Source organism: Lissotriton helveticus, chromosome 5_1, assembly GCF_964261635.1.
Source record: "Lissotriton helveticus chromosome 5_1, aLisHel1.1, whole genome shotgun sequence".
NCBI classification, from domain to species: Eukaryota; Metazoa; Chordata; class Amphibia; order Caudata; family Salamandridae; genus Lissotriton; species Lissotriton helveticus.
In genome coordinates, this window is record NC_136065.1 from 1,199,974,752 (window position 1) to 1,200,000,452 (window position 25,701).

Genomic DNA, 25,701 nt, shown 5'->3' on the forward strand with positions numbered 1-25,701 from the left:
GTGCTTCCCATTAGCCGGAGCTTGGGAGGGGAACGAGTTAATGAGGCATGGCAATGAGAACCTCAACAATGCCTGTTATTAAACAAGCAAAAATTATTGCTGAGCATACGAGTGACACATCTGCAGGCCTCAGATGGCTTCTTGGATCGCATACCTGCAGCGGGCACAAGATCACCCCAGGCATAACTGGCGGTGGCCCGGCTTTCTGTTTTAAGAGAAAGCTCGTTGCTACGTCGCGTGCCCAGGAAATATGCTAAGTGACAACTAGGCGTAACCAAAAGACCCCCTGTGGGGGAGGAGGCCTGGGAGCACTGGGCGAAATTTGAGTTGAACGTTTTGTTTTTCAATGTTTTCAATGGCAATAAAATCAAGCACAGAATCGAAACCTGTGGTGCGCGCGCACCACAGAGGAGCCAATTGCGGCCTGCGAAAGCAAAACCACACGCACAAGCGTGTGGTGAGCTTTCTGAAGCCCACACAAGAGGTCTCGCGCTGTGTGAGCCATGCTGCGCACTGCAACGCTAGGCGCGAGACCTAAAAAAGGCCCCAAATGATTGTCTTCCCGTATACAAGATAAAAAAAAAGGGAAAAAAAGCCTAAAAAGCAGCCATATACCTCAGCTTTCGCCTAAAAAACAAAAATCTGTGATACTTCAACTATAAAGCTTCCATTTGGTCAGTGGGTTCAGGGCCTTTATCTAACGTATAAATTCCTGGAAAGAACCAGTCAATCACCACCTGTTAAAAATACAAAAATATTAACCAGTCCGACCTTCTGCTTCACTGGAAACAAGCAAACACATCTTCTATAAACAAGAGTAGAGGACCAAAAGCAGATGTGGTGTCACCTCACCTCTGAAATTCCTTAGAAATATAAAATGCTATATTTCCATGTTCCTCTCTAATCATTATTTCAACATTCGATCATACCTTTAAAACTACCGCTTTAACACTTCTCTACATCCAGTAGCGATCCTCAGCCCCCATCTATGTGAGTATAGAGCCCATACTTCCCATCTATTACCCAAAATGCACTCATCTCCCCCAGAGATGCTCCTGTGCCAGGATTCCCTTGGTTATACGTTCCTGTGAGGAATGAGCTTTCTAGCTATTGCTATAATTTGTTCTTGCTGGACATGGTACTTCGTAGCATCAGATTGTAGGCCACTCAATGTAATCTCGATCCCCTACATGGCAGCTTTCTTACGCAGCTAGAACCACCTGACTTCTACAGTGTGTGTTATTCAAAAAAACATAAATGTTTTTGTCCATCTGTTTGTCACACGGTGCCTTATATTTCCCGGTGGATTCATTACTGATATAGTTAGCAGAAGCCCAACTGGTTATTAGCAAGCGTAAACAATAGACAAAATGACTGGTGCGCTCAGATAACTGATCTGGAGTATTTAGAACAGATTGCTTTGAACCCCAAAGTGGCGTCTCACACAGCAGCCTTGGCTTGTGCAATAAATGTACTTAGCATGAACCTACAAATGTACATTATTTGTTTCTTTGTAGTCGAATTGATGCAAATAAAACCAAAATGAAAATACCCACTGGTCAGCAGGCAGATCACTGGTTGAGCCCATGCTAATCGCTATAATTAGCGATTTGATTTTGAATGCAAAGTTGCACACCCCAATATGATAACAGCCCATCCCTACGTACCTCCCGAGTAGCTAACTGGTCACTCAGTTCCTCTGCTTTTTCAATGTCTCCTCCATCCACTGCTCGATCTATGCTGACTTCCAAGCCTGACTGCAAAGAAAACAGAGGAACACATCAAAATGATTTTCAGGCCAAATTATATGCACAATGGCTTGTTTTCTAATTAAGTTGTTAATGTCCCTTAATTCATCAGGAATGAAAACCATATGAATTACCATTAGGGATGCCCACAAGGTAAAAGAGTCTAAAATGGGAAAGATGGTTAATCATGAATGGGAGAGGCCTTTGTTGCCATACCCTGAGGTGATAGGCATTCTAGGTACAATGCTTCTGTTTTGTTTTGCAGCCTGGCAGAAGAACGTGCTGGTCCCCAGTAGAGGATTAGAAGCAGGGCCTCTGCCGAAAGCACCGCAGACTGACATGAAGCAAAACACATATAAATGTTGCAGTTTAGCACACTGGCAGAAGTCCACATCCAATGTTCTGCAGAAAGACAGAAATGCTTTACTTTACCTTGCATAATGCAACATTGTGTGGAGTTTCGTGCTGCATATATTGCAAAGTTAAAATGTTGTACAAATACATTTACATTTTTCCAGTGTGTTAAGAAAAATCTCAATTTCTGAACGTTGTAACATCATGGTATCAGGAGGCTGTTTGTTATATGGAGTACAGAGTGCCCCAAAGACTAAATTAAACTTTAGACTAAACAAAATGAGCAGGGATAACACTGCAGCAATTAAATGTCGCAGAAAGAGAGAGTACCTTTTAATAGTTTCGGGGATCATAAAAAAGAACTGACAAAAGCAAAGCAAATGCCTATTGCAGTGGAAAACAAATAAAAAGGGTCACTTTAAGCATACATTTCAAGGATGGGATAATGAGTTACATGTATGATATCACAATGTACTTTTCAGATGTAAAATAGTTCCACATGCATACCATTCAATGTGGAAGGCCAGAACCAAGCAGTCAATAAAAAGAAAGTGAGACTAGAGTACTTTGGCTGATCAGAGATGTGATTGACAATGTCGCAAGCAAATTGCTGAAAGTCACTGATCCAGAGACGCCAATGGCTGACGGATCAAAGCTCCCAGTGCAGGATACAGTATGCTTGTTCATGAACACCACAAGTGTCATCACCTAAAAACTGCCATGCTTTGGAAAGCGAAGCCAACTAAATGTAACTCTGTAAGGCATAGTGCGACATAAGCTCCAAGCAGCAGTAAAATGCACTCTTATTTCCCATCCTTGTGGGAACTCTAGCTCCTCCCCTGAGGCAATCATAGGTACTGTGGCGTAGGAAGGGGGGTGCAGTGGGTGCATGTCGCCCCAGGTGTCATCACTGAGAGGGTGACAAAATGGCACTGTGGGGGGTGACAAAATGGCAAAAATATGTGTAATTATATATATTTTTACCATATTTTAATAATTTTAATGTGTGTGTGTGTGTGTGTGTGTGTGGGGGGGGGGGGGGTGACAAGAAATATTCCGCACCAGGTACCACCTGACCTTTCTACGCCACAGCATCGGTAAACTGAAATGTTGCCTAGCATAAGCAAAGTTAGAACACACTTTCAGGTAAACAACACATAGGAAAGTTGACTTTTCACTTCTAAGCGCAATCTCTAATTGCATAAACAGCGCAGCTGCAATTCAGCAAATTCTATGTGACAGAAACTCGTGTAGTAACAAAAAACGCTAGAACTAGTTACAGCTTGTTGACATAAGAAGTTTCGAGCTTGAGAAGCAGCCGATTCTGTTCGGTCCCGGGAGCCTTCCGATATGAAATATTCAGGTCATGCTCCGAAAAACACAAGACATGTTAATTACCACTCTTTATCTGCAAAAATCAGATTGTATCTCGCTCACAAACACCTGAGTTTGGCGCCATGCCACGGTGCTAGACTTTTGACGGCACAGGCAATTAGTTAGGTGTCTTTCATAATCTCACAGAGCAGAGACAGAAGAATGAAATTACTTTTAGTGTAGCCAAGGATCATGTAGGCCCTCTTATGTGTGGACTTCATAGTTAAATGCATACTTCAGGCAACTCTACACTTCACACATTAAATAGAGGGCACCCTCTTGCTGCCACGGTGGAGCTGTTGGGTAATGCATACAACTATATTTTATTGAATTCGTATTTATATAGTGCTGTCTACTTCAAAGGCACTGACGAACATTTGCAGACTACGGTAGTGCTATGGACGAAAAGTGTGCGTCTTTCAGGTGACCTATCAGGCGTGCAACACCCATTGGACTCAAAGGGCTTCAGCCCCCCCTCCCCCATCGTGTGTGGCAGCCCGGGACGAGACAGCTTCCCGGGCACACACACAGCCGCACCTGAGCACTTCACAGGTCTTTAAAAGACCATTTGCATATTAATGAGGCATTGTTGTTGTTTCACCCCTTCTAAGAGCACCTGCAGCTCCACTCTGACTATTGGTTAAAGATTCAGCCCCCCCCCGAAATTTTTTCTTAGCCCCCCCCGAAATCTGGCTCTAGTTACGCCTCTGTGACCTATATCAATCAATCAATCAATCATTTGTAAAGCGCACTACATACCCGCGAGGGTCTCAAGGCGCTGGGGCTACTGATCGAACAGCCAGGTCTTGAGTATCCTCCTGAAGGTCAGCAGGTCTTGGGTCTGTCGTAGGCTCAGTGGGAGGGTGTTCCATGTCTTGGCGGCAAGGAGGGAGAAGGATCTCCGACCGGTGGTGTTCTTCGGATGCGCGGGACGGTGGCGAGCGAGAGGTCGGCGGAGCGTAGCTGGTGGTTACGGATGTAGAAGGAGAGCCGTCTGTTGAGGTAGGCTGGGCCGGTCTTGTGGTGTGCCTTCTGTGCGTGGGTGAGGAGCTTGAAGGATATCCTCTTGTTGACGGGGAGCCAGTGCAGGTTTCTCAGGTGGGGGTGATGTGGCCGTGGCGTGGTACATCAAGGATCAGTCGTGCAGAGACATTTTGGATGCGTTGTAGTTCAGCTTGGTCGGGGCTCCCGCGTAGAGGGCGTTTCCGTAGTCGAGTGTGCTGCTGACGAGGGCCTGGGTGACTGTCTTTCTTGTATCTGTCGGGATCCATCTGTAGATCTTGCGGAGCATGCGGAAGGTGTTGAATCAGGAGGAGGAGACGGCGTTGACTTGCTTGGTCATTGAGAGCGTTGAGTCGAGGATGATTCCCAGGTTGCGTGCGTGGTCGGTGTGTGTCGGGGCTGCCCCCAGTGCCGTCGGCCACCAGGAGTCGTCCCAGGCTGAAGGGTTGGAGCCGAGGATGAGGACCTCCGTCTTGTCTGAGTTCAGCTTCAGACGGCTGGACTTCATCCAGTCTGCGACGGCCTTCATTCCTTCGTGGAGGTTGGCTTTGGCGGTGATGGGGTCCTTGGTGAGGGAGAGGATCAGCTGAGTGTCGTCAGCGTTGGAGGTTATGTTGAGGTCCTGCTGTCGGGCTACATGTGCGAGCGGGGCCATGTAAATGTTGAACAGCGATGGGCTGAGGGAGGAGCCCTGGGGTACACCGCAGATGATCTCGGAGGCTTTGGAACGGAATAGGGGAGGCGAACGCTCTGGGTTCTGCCGGAGGGGAAGTAGGTGGTCCAATCCAGAGCCTTGTCTCGGATCCCTGCGGCGCGGAGGCGGGCGCATAGTGTGCGGTGGCAGACGGTGTCGAAGGCGGCAGAGAGGTCTAGGAGGATGAGTGCTGCGGTCTCCCCGTTGTCCAGCAGGGTCCTGATGTCATCGGTGGCGGCGATGAGGGCAGTCTCGGTGCTGTGGTTGCTGCGGAACCCTGACTGGGAAGGGTCCAGGCATCTGTTTTCTTCGAGGTATCGGGTTAGCTGTCTGTTGACGGTTTTCTTGATGTCCTTGGCCGGAAAGGGGAGCAGAGAGATGGGCCGGAAGTTCTTGAGGTCTCTTGGGTCTGCCTTGGGTTTTTTGAGTACGGTGTTGATCTCGGCGTGTTTCCAGATCACTGGGAAGGTCGAGGTCTCGAGGGAGAGATTGATGCTGCTGCGCAGGTAGGGTACGATGGAGCTGCTTGCTCTGTTGAAGACGTGGTGCGGGAATAGGTCTGACGACAGAGAGCCCGAGTGGATTGTGCGCGTGGTCTTGATGGTGTCATCGATGCTCACACTGGACCAGGCTAGAAGGGGGTCGTGGTCGATGGTGTGCGGAGGGTCTGTTGAGTTGCTGTCTGTTGGGACTGTCTGGGTGTCGAAGCTGTTGTGGATGTCTGCTATCTTGCGGTGGAAGAAGGTGGCGAGGGAGTCGCACAGGGCTTGCGACGCCGCGATATCGTTGGTGTTGGAGCTGGAGTTGGAGAGTTCCTTCACGATGTTGAAGAGCTCCTTGCTATTGTGTGCGTTGTTGTCGAGGCGGTCTTTGAAGGAGGTTCTCTAGGCTACCCTGATGAAGTGGTGGTGGTTGCGGATGGCGTCCTTGTGTGCTGGGTGGCTGTCCGGGGTTTGTTCACTGTGCCATTTCTTCTCTAGTTTCCGGCAGGCTTGCTTGGAGGCTAGGAGTTCTGGGGTGAACCAGCTGGCCCTCTTGCTGTTGTCTCTGTGGGGGGGTTTCTTCAGCGGGTCAAGGGTGTTGGCGCAGTCCTCGATCCAGCATCTGAGGCTGTGGGCAGCGTCGTCGGCGTTGGAGGGTTCGGTTGGTGGGCTGAGAGCGAGGTTTGCATGTAGTTGGTCTTGGGTGATTTTGCTCCAGCAGCGGCGGGGGATCTGTTGGGCGTGGTGGTGTGTGGTGGGCTTCTGGAAGGCGAAGTGGATGCAGCAGTGGTCGGTCCAGAGGAGTTCGGTGATGTGGCTGACGGAGACGTGCGGGCTTGAGGAGAAGACGGGGTCGAGCGTGTGGCCGGCGGAGTAGGTGGGAGTTGTGACGAGTTGCTTCAGTCCGAGGTTGGCAAGATTATCGATCAGGGTTGTGCAGTTGTTGTCATTTTTCTCAAGGTGAAAGTTCAGGTCTCCAAGGAGGATGTAGTCGGTGGAGGTCAGGGCGTGTGTGCTGATCAAGTCGAAGAACTCGGGCGGGGTTCGGGGCGTCGGTAGACAAGGGTACCTCTGAGGGTGGAGTTATGGTCTATGTGGATCTGGCAATGCATGTGTTCGGCGGTGCTGAGCGCGTCGTCGGTGCTAGTCGAGACCCTGATGCTGTTCTTGTGGACGATGGCGATTCCTCCTCCAACTCAGTTGGTGTGGTCGCTGCGGGTGATCTTGTAGCCGTCTGGATGGGTATGGTGATGTCGGGTGCGGAGGAGTCGTTAAACTAGGTCTCTGTCAGGAAGGCAACGTCCGGGGATGTTGTGTCGAGCAGGTCCCAGAGCTCGACGGCATGCTTGCGTGCGGAGCGGGTGTTCAGTAGTATGCATCGGTGGTGGTTGCGGTCTTTCTTGGCGGGTGGTTCGTCGGCTCTGAGGCTGGTGTAGCTGCAGTTCCGGCAGGTGAAGGGGCCGTGTGTGCGTTTTGGGAAGGCCTTGAAGCAGGTGTGGCTCCGTCCGGAGTTGAGAGCGTGCAGAGTGCTGGTGTCGTAGTGGCGGCGGTTGTCGTGGCGGGTGCGGGGGCCAGGGGTTCTGGCGCTGGGTGCGGTCCAGGTGTAGACAGGCTTGCCTTAGGCACGCCAGCTGCGCGGCCGGCATATATGGGGGAGGTGGGAGGGAGGAGCAGGTGGGAGGCGGGGGCAGCGAATAGGCAGTGGGCCGTCAGGGGGGCGGGGACACAGGGGACGCAGCGGCGAGGTACAACAAAGGTAACAGAAGCAAAAGGGGCACAGAAACGAGGGAAAACGAGTGGCACAGAGGCAGAAGGGCACAAAAAACAAGTGGAACAGAGGGCAGAAGGGCACAAAAAACGAGTGGAACAAAAGGCAAAAGGGGCACAAAAACAAGGGGAAAACTAGTGGCACAGAGGGGCACATAAAACAAGTGGAACAGAGGGCAGAAGGGCACAAAAAACGAGTGGAACAGAAGGCAAAAGGGGCACAAAAACATGGGAAAAACGAGTGGCACAGAAGGCAGAAGGGCACAAAAGACAAGTGGAACAAGAAGGCAAAAGGGGCACAAAAACATGGGAAAAACGAGTGGCACAGAAGGCAGAAGGGCACAAAAGACAAGTGGAACAAGAATGCAAAAGGGGCACAAAAACGAGGGAAAAACAAGTGGCACAGAAGGCAGAAGGGCACAAAAACTAGGGAAAAACGAGTGGCACAGAAGGGAGACAGGTACAAAAAACGAGTGGAACAGATGGCAAAAGGGGCACAAAAACGAGGGAAAAACGAGTGACACAGAAGGCAAAAGGGCACAGAAATACTGGAAAAACGAGTGGCACAGAGGCAAAATACAGAACGCAGAAATTCAGGGGAGCTAAGAACAGAAGGCAGAATGGGCAAAGAGGCACTAGGGCAGCGAGGGGAACAGAAGGGAAAACCGGGCAGAGACACGGGGGCAGCGAGGGGAACAGAAGGGAAAACCGGGCAGAGACACGGGGGCAGCAAGGGGTACAGAAGGAAAGACCGGGCAGAGAGAGCACGGGGACAGCGAGGGGAACAGAGGGAAGAAAAAGGGGCATGTACCACGTACAGGCAGCGGGGGAAGACAGACAACAGCAGTCACAGACACAACAATGAAAATACAGGCAATACAATAAAAGCAATAAAGCGGAGGATGAACAAACCTACCTACGGCCTACCACTGGCCTCCAAGGATGAGGCGCAGGTGGTAGCCTGCAGGTGGTGGAGGGTCTTGAACTTCCTCAGCAGCGGCAGATGGGGCAGGGACACACAGGCGGTGCTGTGCGGCGGGGGATCGACCTACCTGGAGGGGTCAAGGGTCGCTCTCCTCACCACGCAGCGGCCGGCCTATATGGGGGAGGTGGGAGGGAGGAGTAGCTGGGAGGCAGGAGGAAGGGCAGTGAACGAGTGGCACAGAAGTGAAGGAATATAAAGTTTATACTATTTAGTGTTGTCGTAATATATCCAATATATATTATATATCGCTGCTACCTCCATAGAACCCCTTTTTGTAAATACACTCAACCCATGTAGATTCTAAGAATCGGGCCTGAACTGAACGGACGCCATCTTGGTTTCATTTCTTGAGGCCTCTTTCGTTAGTTGGGAAAACACGTGACATGCTGCTGATAGAAAAGCTTGAAAGGTCGGCCAGGGCTATGAACAGACCATTGATTCTAACTTAGGAGACTCAAGGTCACATCTGCCTTTCTTGTAGGATGAGCAAATTCTTGCAGGCGCCATGCTTATACTCCCGTGTACCAGAATGGACGGGAGGCACCTTTACTGACCTACCCCCGGAATACCTTGAGCTGAGTTTCGAATCAATCAGTTGTGCCTTAAATGGGTTTTCCTGTTGGTTTCTCATGAACTGGTACTTTTCCATGTACGGGGTTTCTATGAGGTATGCCGAAAGTATATATGCACTGTTTTGAATGCAATCCAGCAGTCTCCTCTGCACACCTTTGAGAGCTGTGGCGAGAGGGAGGCTCCCCTATATAGGGCGCTTTTGCAAAATAAACGTTTGAACCTTCTCCATTGCCGGCTGACTTATTCTTGGTAACTATTGTATATGGGCTATTGGTAAGTATAGCTCAATGGTATAATTTTCTAGTACTTCAGAAGGCAAAAGGGGCACAAAAACAAGGGAAAAACGAGTGGCACAGAGGGCAGAAGGGCACAAAAACGAGTGGAACAAAAGGCAAAAGGGGCACAAAAACAAGGGAAGAACGAGTGGCACAGAGGGCAGAAGGGCACAAAAAACGAGTGGAACAGAGGGCAGAAGGGCACAAAAGACGAGTGGAACAGAAGGCAAAAGGGGCACAAAAACAAGGGGAAAATGAGTAGCACAGAAGGCCGAATGGCACAAAAACGAGTGGAACAGAAGGCAAAAGGGGCACAAAAACTAGGGAAAAACGAGTGGCACAGAGGGCAGAAGGGCACAAAAAACGAGCGGAACAGAGGGCAGAAGGGCACAAAAAACGAGTGGAACAGAAGGCAAAAGGGGCACAAAAACGAGTGGCACAGAAGGCAAAAGGGTACAAAAAACCAGTGGTACAGAAGGCAAAAAGGGCACAAAACGAGGGAAAAAAGAGTGGCACAGAGGGCAGAAGGGCACAAAAAACGAGTGGAACAGAGGGCAGAAGGGCACAAAAAACGAGTGGAACAGAAGGCAAAAGGGGCACAAAAACAACGGAAAAAACGAGTGGCACAGAAGGCAGACAAGCACAAAAAACGAGTGGCACAGAAGGCAAAAGGGGCACAAAAATGAGGGTAAAAACGAGTGGCACAGAAGGCAGACGGCACAAAAAACTAGTGGAACAGAAGGCAAAAGGGGCACAAAAACGAGGGGAAAATGAGTGGCACAGAAGGCAAAAGGGCACAGAAATACCGGAAAAACGAGTGGCACAGAGGCAAATTACAGAACACAGAAATACAGGGGCAGCTAAGAACAGAAGGCAGAACGGGCAGAGAGGCACGGGGCAGCGAGGGGAACAGAAGGGAAAACCGGGCAGAGACACGGGGGCAGCGAGGGGTACAGAAGGAAAGACCGGGCAGAGAGAGCACAGAGACAGCGAGGGGAACAGAGGGAAGAAAAAGGGGCACGTTCCACGTACAGGCAGCGGGGGAAGACAGACAACAGCAGTCACAGACACAACAATGAAAATACAGGCAATACAATAAAAGCAATAAAGTGGAGGATGAACAAACCTACCTATGGCCTACCACTGGCTACCAGGGATGAGGCGCAGGTGGTAGCCTGCGGGTGGTGGAGGGCCTCAAACTTCCTCAGCAGCGGCAGCTGGGGCAGGGACACACAGGCGGTGCTGTGCGGAGGGGGAGCGACCTAACTGGTGGGGTCAAGGGTCGCTCTATATGGTTAGTGCTTTGATGTGGGGACCTGAATTGTGAGCTTATTGTGTTTTGTTACTGTGCCTATGCTTGAATCAGGGGCGGCCTTAGGCATGTGCAAGCTGTGCACCTGCACAAGGCCACCAAACCCCAGGGGCCACCACGCCAATATATATCCCTTAATATAATAATCCTCTGAGGATGGATACATATTTGCGTGGTGGCCCTTGGCAGGGATTTGGCGGCCTCTGGCTATGTTCCACTTCCAAACACCCTGATCCCCCCCTCTTCACTGGCCTCCGTGCTCCGCCCCGCCCAGACGCCCTCTCCTGGGGCCCCCTACCTATGCTCCCTGCCCAGGGCCGCCATGAGCCTAGAGCCGCCCCTGCTTGAATTTAAAGCAAAAAGTAAACAGAGATAAAAACACGCGCATTAAATGCTAGTGTGACAATGAATAGAAGTGTTTGAGTGCAGTGTGGCTTATGTGTGAAATGTTTTGGTATTGTGTAATGTATTAGACCCTATTCTGGGGAAAACGGGAAAAACAGGGTCTCAGCCATGGGGGCTGGGGTCTTTTACTGCAAATGTTCAGGGGTGTGTCCACTATGGCTCAGCAAAATGGGACAAGTGCAACCCCTTCTGCACTTGACACTCCGTGGTAGCGACAGCTAGCAGACACAGGCTTCTCTGGGAGGTAGATTGGGGGTGCATCACACTCAGAACTTTCTCACCCAGCATAGCAAAAACCAACTGTCCAACAAATTGTAGTGGTAAACCTCTGATTCCACTCAGAGATTGGACAGCGGTTTGGTCTACACAGGTCTAGTTAGTCATCATAGCAGTGAAGTCCACTTCGGCCTCACTTCCCGAATAGCAGAGACACAGTATGCTTTGGGCACAAAAGTACAGTCACAGCAGCGTAGTCCACTCAGGCACCCTTCAGGACACTTCCATTGTATAAGACCGATCTCAGGATCACAGAGGTGCAGGCGACTTGGGCACATTTTGGCAGTGCTACTGTGCAGTGACTACTTTAGGCAAGAGAGCGAAGCTCTGATCTGGGAACATGCTAGTTGCTCTCTTTTGACTGTGTCTCTCTGGGTGGATGGGCCCTTAGCTCCAACTGCTTCTGCAAACCCTGGTAGTCAGCACCCCCTGCAGAGTTGGAACTCTCCTTCCCTCTTCTTTTTCAACATGTCGGCATAAGTGTCTAGGTCTCCTCTGTCTAGCTTCAGGAATGTCAGCAGTACACTTCCACTGTCTTGAAAAACAACCTCACCTCCATCCCAAAAACCCACAGGGCTCCATTATTCTGGTTCACTCATTCACACAACGTATGCACCATGCCAGCTACACACATAAATAAATGTAAAAATGCACTGGGGTGTTAGTGCTAGGGCCTCAGTTACTACATAGCACTTTACATGTGTGATCCAGCGGGCCTCCAATGCTGTAACACAGATAAAAAGGTTTGTTCACAACTACTAATTCATAAAACACGGTATGCAACCACCATCACTCTACATGATAAACCTATGACAAGGACGGAAGCCCGGTGACAAACAAATGAGGGCAATTTGTGTGCCCCTTCTGTTCCAGGGCCTAATTCATGGCAATGGACAGACATAAGCCTTTGCACATACACTAGATTAGTGGGATGCTAGAGAAAACAATCAACACCTAGGGTATCAGATTTTTGCTTTTGGGCTCTTAGAGCAGGGCAAAACGTCTGTACACCATGCAAGGGGCATTCCTAACCCAACAATATTATCTGAGACTGCCTAAATTGTGTTGCAACACGCATGGAGTGTTACCTATGCATGGGTGAAGCACAAAATATGTGCAAAAGAGTCTTGCAAGCGAATATCTAATTTCTTTAAAGAATCTATGCAACTTAAATCACACTGTCTATGGCTCTGCGATAGTGCAAAAAGTACAGTATGTGCTTGAAAGTCCACCAGGAGCAACAGGGTGCCACCCCTAGGAGTGGGAAATAAACAACCAGACGTATTGCATGATTTAATAGGTCCACCATGGAGAGCCAGGGGTCAACCAGTGAATGACAAGCCATAGCATATGCCCAAGGATCCCCGTGTGTCAGGGAACAACCAAAAGTAATGGCCTTTATACAAATGGGCAAGGTATATGCTTTATGGAGTCTATCCAGACCCAGCAAGGAGGAGCCATTATACAAAAAGTAATAGTATATGCAAAGACAGTTTCAGACTAGGGGAAACCTACAGGAATGGGCCTTACACAATGAACCATGCTCACAGAAGTTCATCTTGGAGTGGGAGGAAGCAACCCATGGGGATTATACAACCAGCCATTATCTGCTCAGAGGAGTTAGTCCAGCAGAAGCAGGGGACAACCAAAAGGAATGAGGTTTTTACAGCCTGCCACAGCGCATTAACTGAGGGTTCTGTCCAGGAAGGGCCAGGCATTGTACAGCCAGCCATAGTATCCGACTGAAATGTCCCAGGTGAGGCAGGGACAAACCCACAAGATTAGGTATTCTGCAACCAGTCATACTATATGGGCTGAGGAGTCCGAAAGCAAACCAAAGGAATCAGCATTATGCAACTCATGCTTCTCCAATTATATGCTTTGATGGCTGCACACAGGAGCAGCAGAGGAAACTTTGTATATTCAACCATGTAATATGGGTGTGGACGCCCAGGAGTCTAGAATGCTGAGACCCACACAAGTCAGAAAGGTCCAAGTAATGTTCAGACACCACACATACATAGATAGGTCTGTAGATCCACCTTTGAGGAGTAAAATCCAAATCCATCACCTGAAAAAAGGAGGTATTTTCAATGGTTCAGCGACAAGAATGCATTTAGTTGGATGAACAAGATAGAGGAGGAAAGGTATTGGGTTTATTGACGGATGTTGGGGAGGTAGATTGGGGAGAACCCCGGCAGAGGTTCTGGTCCTAAACCGGAAGCCTTTTCTGTCCCAAAAAGTGAATACAGGCTGCCCTCAACACACAGTCGACGTGTCCTTTGGTCTGTCTCCATCCCCATTGGGAACACACTATCTTTCCCTTTCTTTTACTTGCACACACACAAGCTACTTCTCTCTTCTTCCCACCTTCCAATCTCACTCGTACAGCTGCTGTTTTTCTCTTCTTACTATTACCAGGCACACACACAGAATTTCACTCTTCACCCTTTTGTCCCTCTCCAGCATCTTTCTTCCAGAAGTCAGTCCCCATCTTATGTCTCATCTAGTCCTGTTTTAGCATTGCATTCAGGAACAAAAATTAAATAACACTTGGGACCACCAAAGAGGGCGATGAGGGATCTATGGTGCTGTTCTCATGGGGTGATCACTTATATGGCCCCAACAGTCATTTAAATAGAAAGACTATTATTATTATAATTATTATTATAGCTCTGGGGCAGGCAACTGCAGTAGCGAAGGAAGAATGGTAAATAGAATTGTTTAACTTTGACACCAAAAGGTGTCTCAAACTTCAGGAATAACTAAGAGCGTAGCCAAATATGCAATACATCTCAGGTACAAAGAGGTCTCTGTAAAACCAGATCATTATATTACCAGGCAACAAGCTAATGATAAGAGTCCACATACACAGTAGCTGGATGTCTTCCATGAAGACTTTGCGCCTGCTACTCTTCACATCAGTTTACACCTGACATATATAAGATGCACCACCAGGAGTAAAGGCGATATCCAGCCTCAACCTTTTAGTTTAACTGACAGTGCAAACTAACTTTTATAGAAAACACACATACAAAAAAAACACTGAAACAAAAATGGGCTTAGATTTCAAAAGGACCAGCACTCGCTCAACCTACTCGACTGGTGCCCAGCCAGATCGATACTTTAAGATTAAATCCAGAAATTTCATGGGGAGCGTAATTAAGCAATCTTCACAAAATAACTTGTATATTGACATTTTTATTCCAAGTTTCTTATATTCTATAGCAACTGCCATATCCTGAAAATCATACGTGGTTTCTCAATTCTAAACTCCATACAATCAAATTTTTCACACACAATATTCCATATGTTGTTGTCTAAACTAAACAAAACCCCAAAATTGGCACAGTATTTCCACATAGATTGATTTTCAAATAGAATTGTGTTCAGTACAGTTTTGGGTCAACACGTGTTTCGTGGCTCAGTCCGCAGCTTCTTCAGGGCCATAACAGGTTGAATTTAGTGTCACTTTTCCTAAATTCTTTTAGTATACTCTTCTTATAACAATTGAAGTCCCCTGATAAGCAGACAAAATTCTAAATAAGAAAAAGAAGGGTTACAAAAGGTAAAGATGGAATATAAAAGGGGCTCATAAAGTACGAAACAGATAGACCCAATGCAAACTCCTTTGATCAGAATTCCAATAACCACTTTCACATTTTCACTCACCCATTGTATTGCGAGTGATACGCTTGACCACAGGTAGGTTGTGGGTAATTACTCTAATAAGAACGGAAGTTTTCCCCGAACACGTCTTTCAAATTCGTTACTACGTCTATAAATGAAAGACAACTTCTGTTAATCAGGTAGTCACTAAATACAGTAAACAACTGACACTACAAAACTATAATAGGTTGCCTGCAAGTTCCATGTTTTAAACCACCAACATATTTTCCAATGAAATGCTACACATCACCAGGAATTATAAAACGGAGCCCTCAATCGACAATTTTAAATGTGCCTCAAACACCCGAAGCAATTCCATGAAGAGGCAATCGCGCATATCCTACAAGTTCGCACACTTCCTCGTGGTTATGCTCAGCAGGTATTTCGCCTTTGGTGAGTAACAGACCAGTTACGCGTGGCCTGTCTACCACCCTACTAGAATTATGAGTGTATGTCCCCTAACCACCAAGAACAAATAAAAATCTAAACCTTGCTACACGAACCACACTTCTCAACAGGTCTCAGTACAAAACATAATGAACTAAGCTTGCAACAGTAATTCAAAAGGGAACTACATACCCGCATTTCTGCTCCCAGTCACGTGAGGTTAATCTTTAATCTACAGTGAGGTTAATCTTTAGTCTAAAAGTAAGACACAGAGCCCTCGCCCGAATCAAAAATAAGGTGGCCATTCTAATGTCACAAAGTAACTTTTCAATTACACTTCCTTTTAGTACACACCGTGAACAAATCCAGTCTCACCTTCCCTCCACCTACACCGCTCCACTTTTTATTAGCCTTGTCCCTAGTTGTTCCACCAATCAAATTTCAAACAATCCTTTCAAATGTAACAGGATATTTTTAAGATGTTAAATGGAACCCAAAATTCCACTACTACCAACAGCAATCTACAAACAATATAATCCCTTTTCGCAGAATCCTTACACAAATATTTACATCGTACTTTTACCACGTTATAATCAGTTTTCACTACCTTAGGTAAGAGAATAATGTCATCTTAAGCGCTTGTCCCAGTAGCGCTGAAAAAGAAATAAAGAAAAAAAAACTGTTCAACATAACCTTTCCTGATATCCTGAGCGCGGCCTTGAACTGTGATATATATAACACATGGCCTATCTAGTGCCTGTAATACTGAAATTATTGCTAAATAATTTTATCTTCTGGCGGACACCATGTCATCATCCATTTGATTTTGATTTAAGACCACCTTAAACTCACACAAAACCCCTATTGCATCACTCATTCCAACAGGGACACCCAAGAACAGAGACAAAGAATACTGATCAAAGAAAGGGAGACCAGACATCAGGACACCCCTCTTAAATAATAAAGTAGAGCACCCGACCAGACGGACAAGAACAACATTTTCACACTGCACATGCCATGACTTACACATTCAAGAACCAGGATAGATCACACCATCAACCCTAATTCAGTCTCATACCCTAGATCCTTGCAAGGAAAAAAAAAACTTCACTTAAGCATGTGATACACAAAATAACACCAACACACCTGTGAAGGCCACCATAATCATCCAGGTGCAGACTGATTAGCACATACCATAGTCCACACCATTACAAAGTAATACATACCCCTACCAACGTATGGTACCAAACAAATAGGTCACCCACAAAGTCACATAACTAATGTAGTTCACACTCACACATAGCTCCATGGTCAGCTCTTGCCCTAGCAGCCAAACCTTTGCAGGTCTATAAACTATACAAGACGCACATCGGTTAAAGATCTAAAAAAAGATGTGCTCACTATTACAAATGTTTGGCCTGCCTAGGAACATAACTTTCAGAACAACTGTACTTGTCCCTAGGCCTGTCTCTGACAAGTCCATTTCGAAGCACAACACAAGCCCAACAAAGCTCACCAGAAGTACAAAGTAACAGCCTTATATAGGCCTTCGCATCCCGCCAGGATGACAGAGGTTATGACCTCTGCCCCCTACTGAATGATCATCGCTGTATTTAAAGAGTTTCACGTGCCTGGCCGGGATCTCTATGCTATGAAGGGAGCCTCCAGTATATGGGATCGCTTCACAGCAGTGAGGTTTGTCGAATAGGCGCCATATTTAAAGCAGATACTCAGCAAACTAATTTTGTTTAGAGAAAACAAAGCAGAGGTTTTTTTTTAACATGTTAATGGCCCAGATACGCAGGGAGTTTTTTTTTACTGTACATGTGAGCATTTTAACATTGTTTGCGCCAAGCAGTGTATTGCAGACAAGGGCATTTAAAATGAGTGACAGTTGACCCGCCCTAAAAAGAGCGGGACTAACAGCACAGTGACCCAGCGATGGTGGACAGACAACTTAGTCAGGGGTTACCACTGGAGGGGCGAGGTATGAACCAAGCAGTTCCCCATCTCTAAACAGAGTGGGGGGAACTGCAAGTTTAGGAGGTCGGCTGGTTTACGGCATTCCTCACACATCACTACATCTAACCCTAAATAAGGCCTCAAGTTTGCAACCATTCAAAGTGGGATAATTAGTCACATGCAGCAGCTAAAATCCAATCAGACATCCTCTTGCTCCAATTACCAGCACACCAGCAGTCACAAGTACTCCTGCTGCTCACCCAAACCCTCCAACTGAGCTCCTATGCTGTGGGCTCTATAACCCTCACTTGAGATCAGCCCAACATTACACAACTAGCACCAGAACTGCAGTCAACAGGACTGGGAGATCCTCGCTTGTCTCCTGCAGCTTCCTCTTGTTATTTATAGATCAACAGATATATTCCAATGACAGAACAAGCAGTTCATTGGCCAGCAGCCCTCCTCTTTCGTCAATTCTTCAGCTTCTTACTTTTAAGACTTCTTGGTGGTGAAAGGCTTAGAAACGCAGTTTGGACCCAAACAGATCAAGTTATCCTATTGCCAGTATAATGTTCTTAAGCAAAATGCTAATGACGGAGTTCACACATAGCTTGGTATCCACAATTTTAGCTGTCCACTACTAAATCTTCACAACAGGTTCTATGCATGAAACATATAACAGAGTCCACGTTGCAGTTCCCTGCACAATGAATAAAGCAGATATACCAAGGGCACATAAGGTTTATAGACAACAAGCAACAACTAACATGAAACAGACAAAACCATAGACACAAAACTGCTCTTCTGCAAAGAAGGATGGACGTGGTCAGAGTGTGAAGAGCCCGAGGATGGTCTGTATACAGTCCATCATTGCATTTGCATCAAGACTTGAACTGTTGGATCCTACTTCCTAAAAGACCATACAGCATGGTGTGTAAATTAAAGTAGAGTTAGACATGCCACAGATCTACCTCAAACAAAGCTGGTCAATGCCGGGAGGTGGATGCAAGAAGGCACCTTTTCTCCCAAGTGAGGACTGCTTTAAGCTGAGCACATTACTGCAGTTAAAGTCCCTGTTCATTCTAAATTTGTCTACTGTGCCACTTTTACTTTAATTAGGTATTTAAAACAGAAAAGAAAGGAAAGATTACCTTTGTTGTGAATTCAGTACTCTTAGTCTTTGCTCTCCCTCCCTCACAGTCAGTTTAGAATGGTCTGTGCCGAAAGGGAGGAACACAAACGTTCTCCAAAAGAACACTGTTCACTTTAACAGCCTTTTGGAACCCACTATCAAGGGGAGTTCCTCAATCTAATCGACCACCATGCGTATGAGCAGCAGTATCTTCTACCAACACATTCAATTCGTAAATGTATTTTTTCCAGCATGCAAGATTTCTAACAGAGAATTAAATGAAATAGTGTTGGAATCATCAGGAATGAAAAGGATACTTACCTTTATCCCTCGTTCTCTTCCAGGGCTTTGAGGAAAAGAGTTTGAAAATTAGGAACACTTTTGCTGAGGACCCTTTGACATCAAGTATGACAGCTTCTGAGTACCAAAGCCCAAATATCCCCAAAACGAGAATAGTGTTCCACCAAGGTCTCTATTCAACAACTTACAGTAGATACTGCACTCAAGGCAATTGTGTTGACCACACCTTCCAGTTCACCAATCGACCCTTGGCCGGCCCACATTAATGAGACAATTGCTCCTGTTTGTAGTACGAAATCACAGAACTTTGTAAAACAAGGCTGTGTTCCTGAAGAGTGGAACTCTGCAAGACTAAACCCTCTCCTTAAGAAACTTACCCCAGATTCCCTAAATCTCCATAATTTCCATCCAATATCAATGCTTCTCTTTTTGGCAAAGGTGCTGGAGAATCTTCTTTTCCTGCAGTTGCACCAATTTGTGGAGGCAGACAACTTGCCTCATACGCTGCAGGCTGACTTTAGAAAAAAGCCACAGAACCGAGTGGTCTTGTCAATGTTCGATTACTTACACCTCAAAATGGACAAGGGAAAGGTGGCAGCCCTAGTTCTGCGGGAACTGTTGGGCCCTTTCAATACCATCAACCATGATGCTCTGCTCGCTCAACTAAAGGTCACTGCCTCTAACTATCAGTTGCAGTCATGGTTCGTCTACTCTGACTGACAAGTACTGGGCGGTAGTCATTCCACACTTTATTTCAAATCTCAATGCCACTGTTTCTGGGCTCCCACCGAAGTATATTTTATCCCTGCTTCTCTAGAACTTTTAACATGTCCCCTCTGGATAGCCTCCTGAGAGAACAAGGGATGTTATTCTATATTTATGCAGCTGACGCCTTAGCTTATTTTCAATCTGTGCCCTGAGCCCCCAGGGACAGCCGAAACAGCCCTGCCTCAATCGCACCTTCTTCATCATTCGCCACCGGATGGCCAAAAACTTTCTAAACTTGAATACACTAAGAGACAACTTATAATGTTCGGTAATGCTCCAGCTAGCTCGCTTCTCTTATCATAGCCACCTTTTATAGAGCTACACCGGGCCCCTGTTGGCAAATTAAAAAAGGTAGGCATATTAATGGACACTAACTGAACAATGAACTTGCAAGCATCCAGAAATGTCAGAATCTGCTTCTGCCAGTTAAGACTAATAAAAAATATTTTACCATCTCTGGACCCAGAACATCACTGTATTGTTGTCCAGGCAATGGTACTTTCTCACCTGGATTAAGGGAATGCTTGCCTTCTTGGGGCTTCCAGGAAGTGTTAAGATTGACTGCAAAGAAAGCATAATGAAGCTGCTCATCCAATCTTAGGCACCCCTAAGTGCCAGCATGTCAGCCATCACTGGTTGCTTGTAGAGCAGTGGGGATCTGGGTTCGAGTCTCGGTAACAACGCCAAAAAACCTCCTGTGATTCTGGGCAAATCACTTAATCTCCCAGTGCCTAAAATGAATGTGTGTCCTCATGTAACGTAACTGGTGCTATGTAAAGCGCTCTGATACCCGATTCAGTTCGGGTCTAGTTCGCGCTATATAAAACTCTGCAAAAAAAAAAAAATATCATCATGCACTGCATCGTACATGAGAGTGAAACTCAGTTTTTAAAATATGAACTGAGATTGTACATTGTTCAAATCAGCTGATCTTTTGGAAGGAATTTCTGAATTAATTCTGCTTCCCTAGCAAAATTTGAACAATAAAAATCAGTGGTCAAAACCACTACCCTTCGACTCTGACCTCTAACTCTAGCATCCAACTGTCTTAGAAAAAAAGGTTAAAAATCACTCAGTCGCTGCCCCTAGTTGGATACAGAAGTTGAAGTTGAAAAGGTTTATAAAGCGCTCTACTACCAAACGGTTTCTTGGCGCTACAGAAAGACTGTCCTGAGGGGGGCAGGGGGAGAGTTACGATAAGTATGCTAAAGAAAAGAGATGAGTTTTAAGAGCTGTACGAAACTCCATGCAACTAGGAATGGATCTGATCGCAAAAGGAAGCGAATTCCAGAAGGGGGAGCAAGGATAGAAAATCTGGATCCACCAAGTTTTTTCCTATGGTAGCGGGGAACGCTAAGGAGGAGCTGGGTAGAGGAACGAAGGCTACTGCCAGGTACGTAGGCACTGATCTTTGAGCTGATGAAGTCTGGGGCCGTGCCGGCTAGTGACATAAAGGTCAGGCAGCCCATCTTGAATAAGGAGCGTTCCAATACGGGGAGCCAGTGGAGGGTCTTTAACAGGGGAGTGATGTGGCACGATTTCGGAAGCCTGTAGATAAGGCGGGCCGCTTGGTTTTGGATGAGCTGCAGGCGGCGCCGCTCGTATGCAGGGATACCGACATACAGGCCGTTGCCATAGTCAAGACGGGATAGAATCATCGCCAAGATGATAAGTTTAAGGGCTTCAACAGAGAAATAACGAGAAATTTTGCGAATGGTTCTGAGGGATAAAAAGCATGAAGAAACCACCGAGTTGATCTGGGGGTGAATAGATAGATCTTGGCTGATTTTAATGCCCATGGTTTTTACAGAGGGAGAGGGAAGGGGATGGGGAACCAAAGGTGGGGGGCTAAAAGGCAGAAGTCCAGGGATTGGAAGGACCACCGGTAAGAACCAACTCCGTCTTGTCGGGGTTCAATTTTAATTGGTTGAGATTCATCCAGTTATGGATGAATGTAAGCGTGGAATGAAACTTAGAAATAGAGTCAGGAGAAGAAGAAAGATTAAAAATAAGCTGGAGGTCATCGGCATAATTAAACGCCGTGACCTCCATATCCTGTAGCGCAACAATGAGAGGGTGTATGTAAAGATTAAAGAGGAGAGGGGAAAGAGACGAGCCTTGAGGCACCCCGCAGGAGACTGAGCAGGTGGGGGCGAGGAAACCCTCCAACCGCACGGCCTGGGTGCGACCCGCTAAAAAGGAGGTAAGCCAGGCAAGTGCCGTGCCTCGAACGCTGGCGCCCCCGACACGGTCGAGAAGAATGGAGTGATCGACCGTGTCGAAGGCGGCGGACAGATCGAGGAGGACCAGGGCCTGTGGGGAGTTGATGTCGGCACTTCTCCTGAGCTCATCCACCACAGAGAGAACAACAAACTCCGTAGAGTGTGCAGGTCGAAAGCCAGCCCGAGGAGCAGCCAGGAGATGGTTAGTCACAATGTAGGTGGAGAGACAGGAGGTGATGTGACTGTCCAAGATCTTACCCAGAAGCGGGAGCAAGGAAATGGGCCTAAAGTTGGAGAGAAGAGTAGGGTCAGCGCCTGTTTTTTTAAGAATGGGAATAACCGTAGCTGATTTAAACAAATCAGGAACAACTCCCTGAATAATGGAAGTATTGAGGAGAGGAATGGGGGTTCGGGGCAGCTGGCGAAGATCTCCCTCAAAATGTAAGCGGGCAGTGGTCCGCGGGGGAGCCCGTCTTGATTTTCCCTAGCAGAGTAAGAAAGGCCTCCTTTGAAATCGGGGGATATTGATACAGGGTGGAGAGGGATAACGGCGGTAAAGGACAGGAAAATGAGGGGGGAGGTGAGGGTATGTTACTCTTAATGGTGGTTATTTTCTCAATGAAAAAATCATTGAGGGCAGTGCAAAGAGGTTGGGACGGGATGGGCTTGGGGGCAGCTCTGTCAGAGGCTGCTAACTCATGTACGATTGTAAAGATCTCTTTTGGTTTGTTGGCCGCCTGATATATTTTCTGGGAGAAGTAGTCCGATTTGGCTGCCAGTATGGCTTTTTTATAAGCCCGAAGAGAGATCAAATATTGAACCTTGAGATCAGAGCAATATCTGCATCGCCAGTGGCGTTCAGCCTGCCTGAGCGCCCGTTTCTGGGAAATGAGATCATTGGTGAACCATCTATTGGCATCATGGGGGCGGAGTGTTCTAACCCGTTTAAGAGGAGCAAGTTGGTCACAAGCGGCAGATAGCCAGCTATTAAGGGCGGTCACCTGAGTATTAGGAGGAATGTCTGCCAGGGCAGGGGCGGAAGAGACTAGCGAGTGACCTAAAGCGGCCAGGTCCACACGGTTCCAGTTTCGAGCCCAGGTGTTTTTAGGGGGGGAGGGAATATTAGCCGCCCCCAAATCGAGGGAGAAGGAAATCAGAGAGTGGTCCGACCAGGCACAGGGGAGAACAGTGAGGGTGGCAATTAAGTGATTGGAAGACCACACTTGGTCAAGAATGTGACCATGTATGTGGGTAGGGAGAGAAATGTGAGAGGTAAAATTGATGCAATGGAGAGTCTCCGAGAAATCTTTGGACATAAGGTCCTCGCGAGGGTCACCCGGCCAAAAGTTGAAATCTCCTAGTAGAAGAACCGCGTAGTTGTTGACCACAAGGGTGGCCAGCAGTTCCTGTATGGCCGGAATAAAATGGGGCATTGCCTGAGGGGGCCGATAGAAAAGCGCAGAAGTAAGGGGGTCGCAAGGTTAGTAGAGCGGACAACCAGAGAGTCAACTCCAGCAATAGAGGAGTGAGGGAGGGGTTGAAATTGGAGGTTGGAGCGGACTATCATTGCCACTCCACCGCCGATCTTCCCCTCGGGACGATCAGTGCGAAGAATATAATACGAGTCAGGAAGGGCTGCTAGGACATCAGGCAGAGAGTCTGGGGTAAACCAGGTTTCGGTTAAAAATAAGAAATCGGGTTTAGTAGTATCCAGAAAGTCAAAAAGCTCTACTTGGTGTTTAACCGCAGAGCGAGTGTTGAGAAGATAGGCAGAGGCCATTGGAGGAAGGCTAACACGAGGCTGAGGCGGTGGTTGCAAGGGGGCGAGGGGTGGTGCCGCCATCTGAGGTCCAGGCTTGAATGCTAATGAGTTGGTGAGATTATGCTGAGAGATGCCAAGGGTTTTAATACGGGCCAAAATAGAATAACTAATAGGCCAATCGCCGTGGCATGACAGTAGTTGAGCAGAGGAGTAATTAAGAGGACTGGCATAGTAAGGGGCCCCGGGTCCCGGCCTGGCGCGGACGGGCGCATACGGGCTCGCCTTTGGCGCGCGGCCCAGATAGGGACATCCTTTATGCTGGTGAAGAGTGGGCGTGACCTAGCGTCAGCTCCGTCACCCAGGGCTTCCCCCGAGATGGCGGCCATCCTCCCCGTGGCCCGCTGCAGCGCCTAGTCGGCTGTGCGGGTGCAAGCAGTGAGGGGAATCAGAAATAAAGGGGGTAAGTGCCCCAGAGTAAAAGCAAACACAAAAAGTAAATTTTAAAAGCAAAGCGTTGCTCCCGGCTTTCCGCCTCAGGAGTTCGTCGATATCTGTCTGTAGCGCGCGCTGCTGGGGCGCGGTTAAATGAGGGCGAGAGTGGGCGTGACCTAGCGTCAGCTCTGTCACCCAGGGCTTCCCCCGAGATGGCAGTGATCCTCCCCGTGGCCGGCTGCAGCGCCTAGTCGGCTGTGCGGGTGCAAGCAGTGAGGGGAATCCGGAATAAAGGGGGTAAGTGCCCAAGAGTAAAAGCAAACACAAAAAGTAAATTTTAAAAGCAAAGCGTTGCTCCCGGCTTTCCGCCTCAGGAGTTCGTCGATATCTGTCTGATACAACAAAGGGAAATTTTTTCTACTTCCAGCACAGGTTTTTTTTTTTATAACCTCATCCACGACTTCCTCTATGACCAATTGGTCACTATGCTGTAGTGTATCCTGATTCTAAAATAAACTACCATCCACGACCCACCCATAAACTGAAAAAAAGTGTGGGAAGGAAAGAAAGCACCTCACGGTTCCAACACCAAGGAGGATGCTGACTGGTACTCGCCAGCAAACCCACTTCTCATCATTGGTTGCTTTCTTTCCAAGAAACAAATGTGTGTGCACTTGAGAGAAAGACCTCAACCCAATGAAACCAAACAATAGAAGAACCTAAATGTGAATGTACTTCCTACATATGCTATAACAATGCACGTGTTTATGGACCCCGTGGGGCAGTTTTTGCGTTATCGACGCAATTGCTCCACGACGGAGAAGTTTGTGGAACAATCAGAGGAACTTGTGGGGAAGTTACAAGCCAGAGGGTACCCTGGGAAAACCATTAAACAGGCACGAAATGGGCACTAAATACACGGCGTGATGCCCTGCTGCAAAGAAATGTAAAAACTAAGTCTGAGTGTCTTCCAGTTGTAAGTACGTTTGATCCTCTCTCTACAAGAGTGAGACAAATAGTAAGGAAACATTGGTCTATTTTGGATACCCCGACCAATAAAATGCCGCCGCCCCGGTTTGCTTTCAAAAGGGCTCCCAGTCTTAAAGACCAGCTGGTGCATACACGCACATTGAGTTCACCTCTTGTTTCTAAACTTCCGTCTGGTCACTATCCTTGTGGGGGGTGCACAGTATGTAACCTGACGAAAGCTACAAAAAGCGTGGTATTGGAAGGTGGACGAGAATGGTTTCTAACCAATTTCAGTTATTGCAACACCAATAATGTTATATATAGACTGACGTGCAACTGCGGCTTACATTATATTGGTTTGACCTCAAGGAAAGTCAAAATTCGGATACAGGAACATCTCAGTACCTTAAAAACCAAAAGATTAACCACCAGGCTGGTTCAACACTTTCAAGAAAAACAGCATGACCCCAGGGATCTGAGGTGGACTGTCCTTGAAAGGATTTTGCTTCTGGCCCGCCCTTTCTTTGCGCCGACATACCCAACGAAGAGCTGGTCGTCCACCAGGAACTCTTGAGTGTGGCAAGATATAAGGACAATGTTCTTTTGGGTCCAGCCAGTGAAGTTTCTCCTCTTCCTTGGAAGGATGCAGCGGAGTGTAAAAGCAGGCAGAATGATGGATTGGCCAACATGAAACGGAGTGACCACTTTCGGTAGAAAGGACGCTCTCGTAGACATTGAAATAGGGAGGCTTGGATGATAAAGCCTGAAGCTCACTGACCCTCCAGATAGATATTATAGCCAAGAGAAAGGCTGTTTTGTTTGTAAGGAGCCTGAGTGAACAACTGTGCAAA

The 25,701-nt window shown here is 47.4% G+C and overlaps 1 protein-coding gene across 1 annotated transcript in view; it reads right to left on the minus strand.

Moving 5' to 3' along the window:
* Positions 1–25,701, minus strand: part of FAM204A (family with sequence similarity 204 member A) — a 380,149-nt gene that overhangs the window by 218,230 nt on the left and 136,218 nt on the right. The window contains exon 5 of the mRNA XM_078641197.1: positions 1,668–1,757. Coding sequence (XP_078497323.1) covers positions 1,668–1,757 — 90 coding nt within the window. The remainder of the gene's footprint in view (positions 1–1,667; positions 1,758–25,701) is intronic.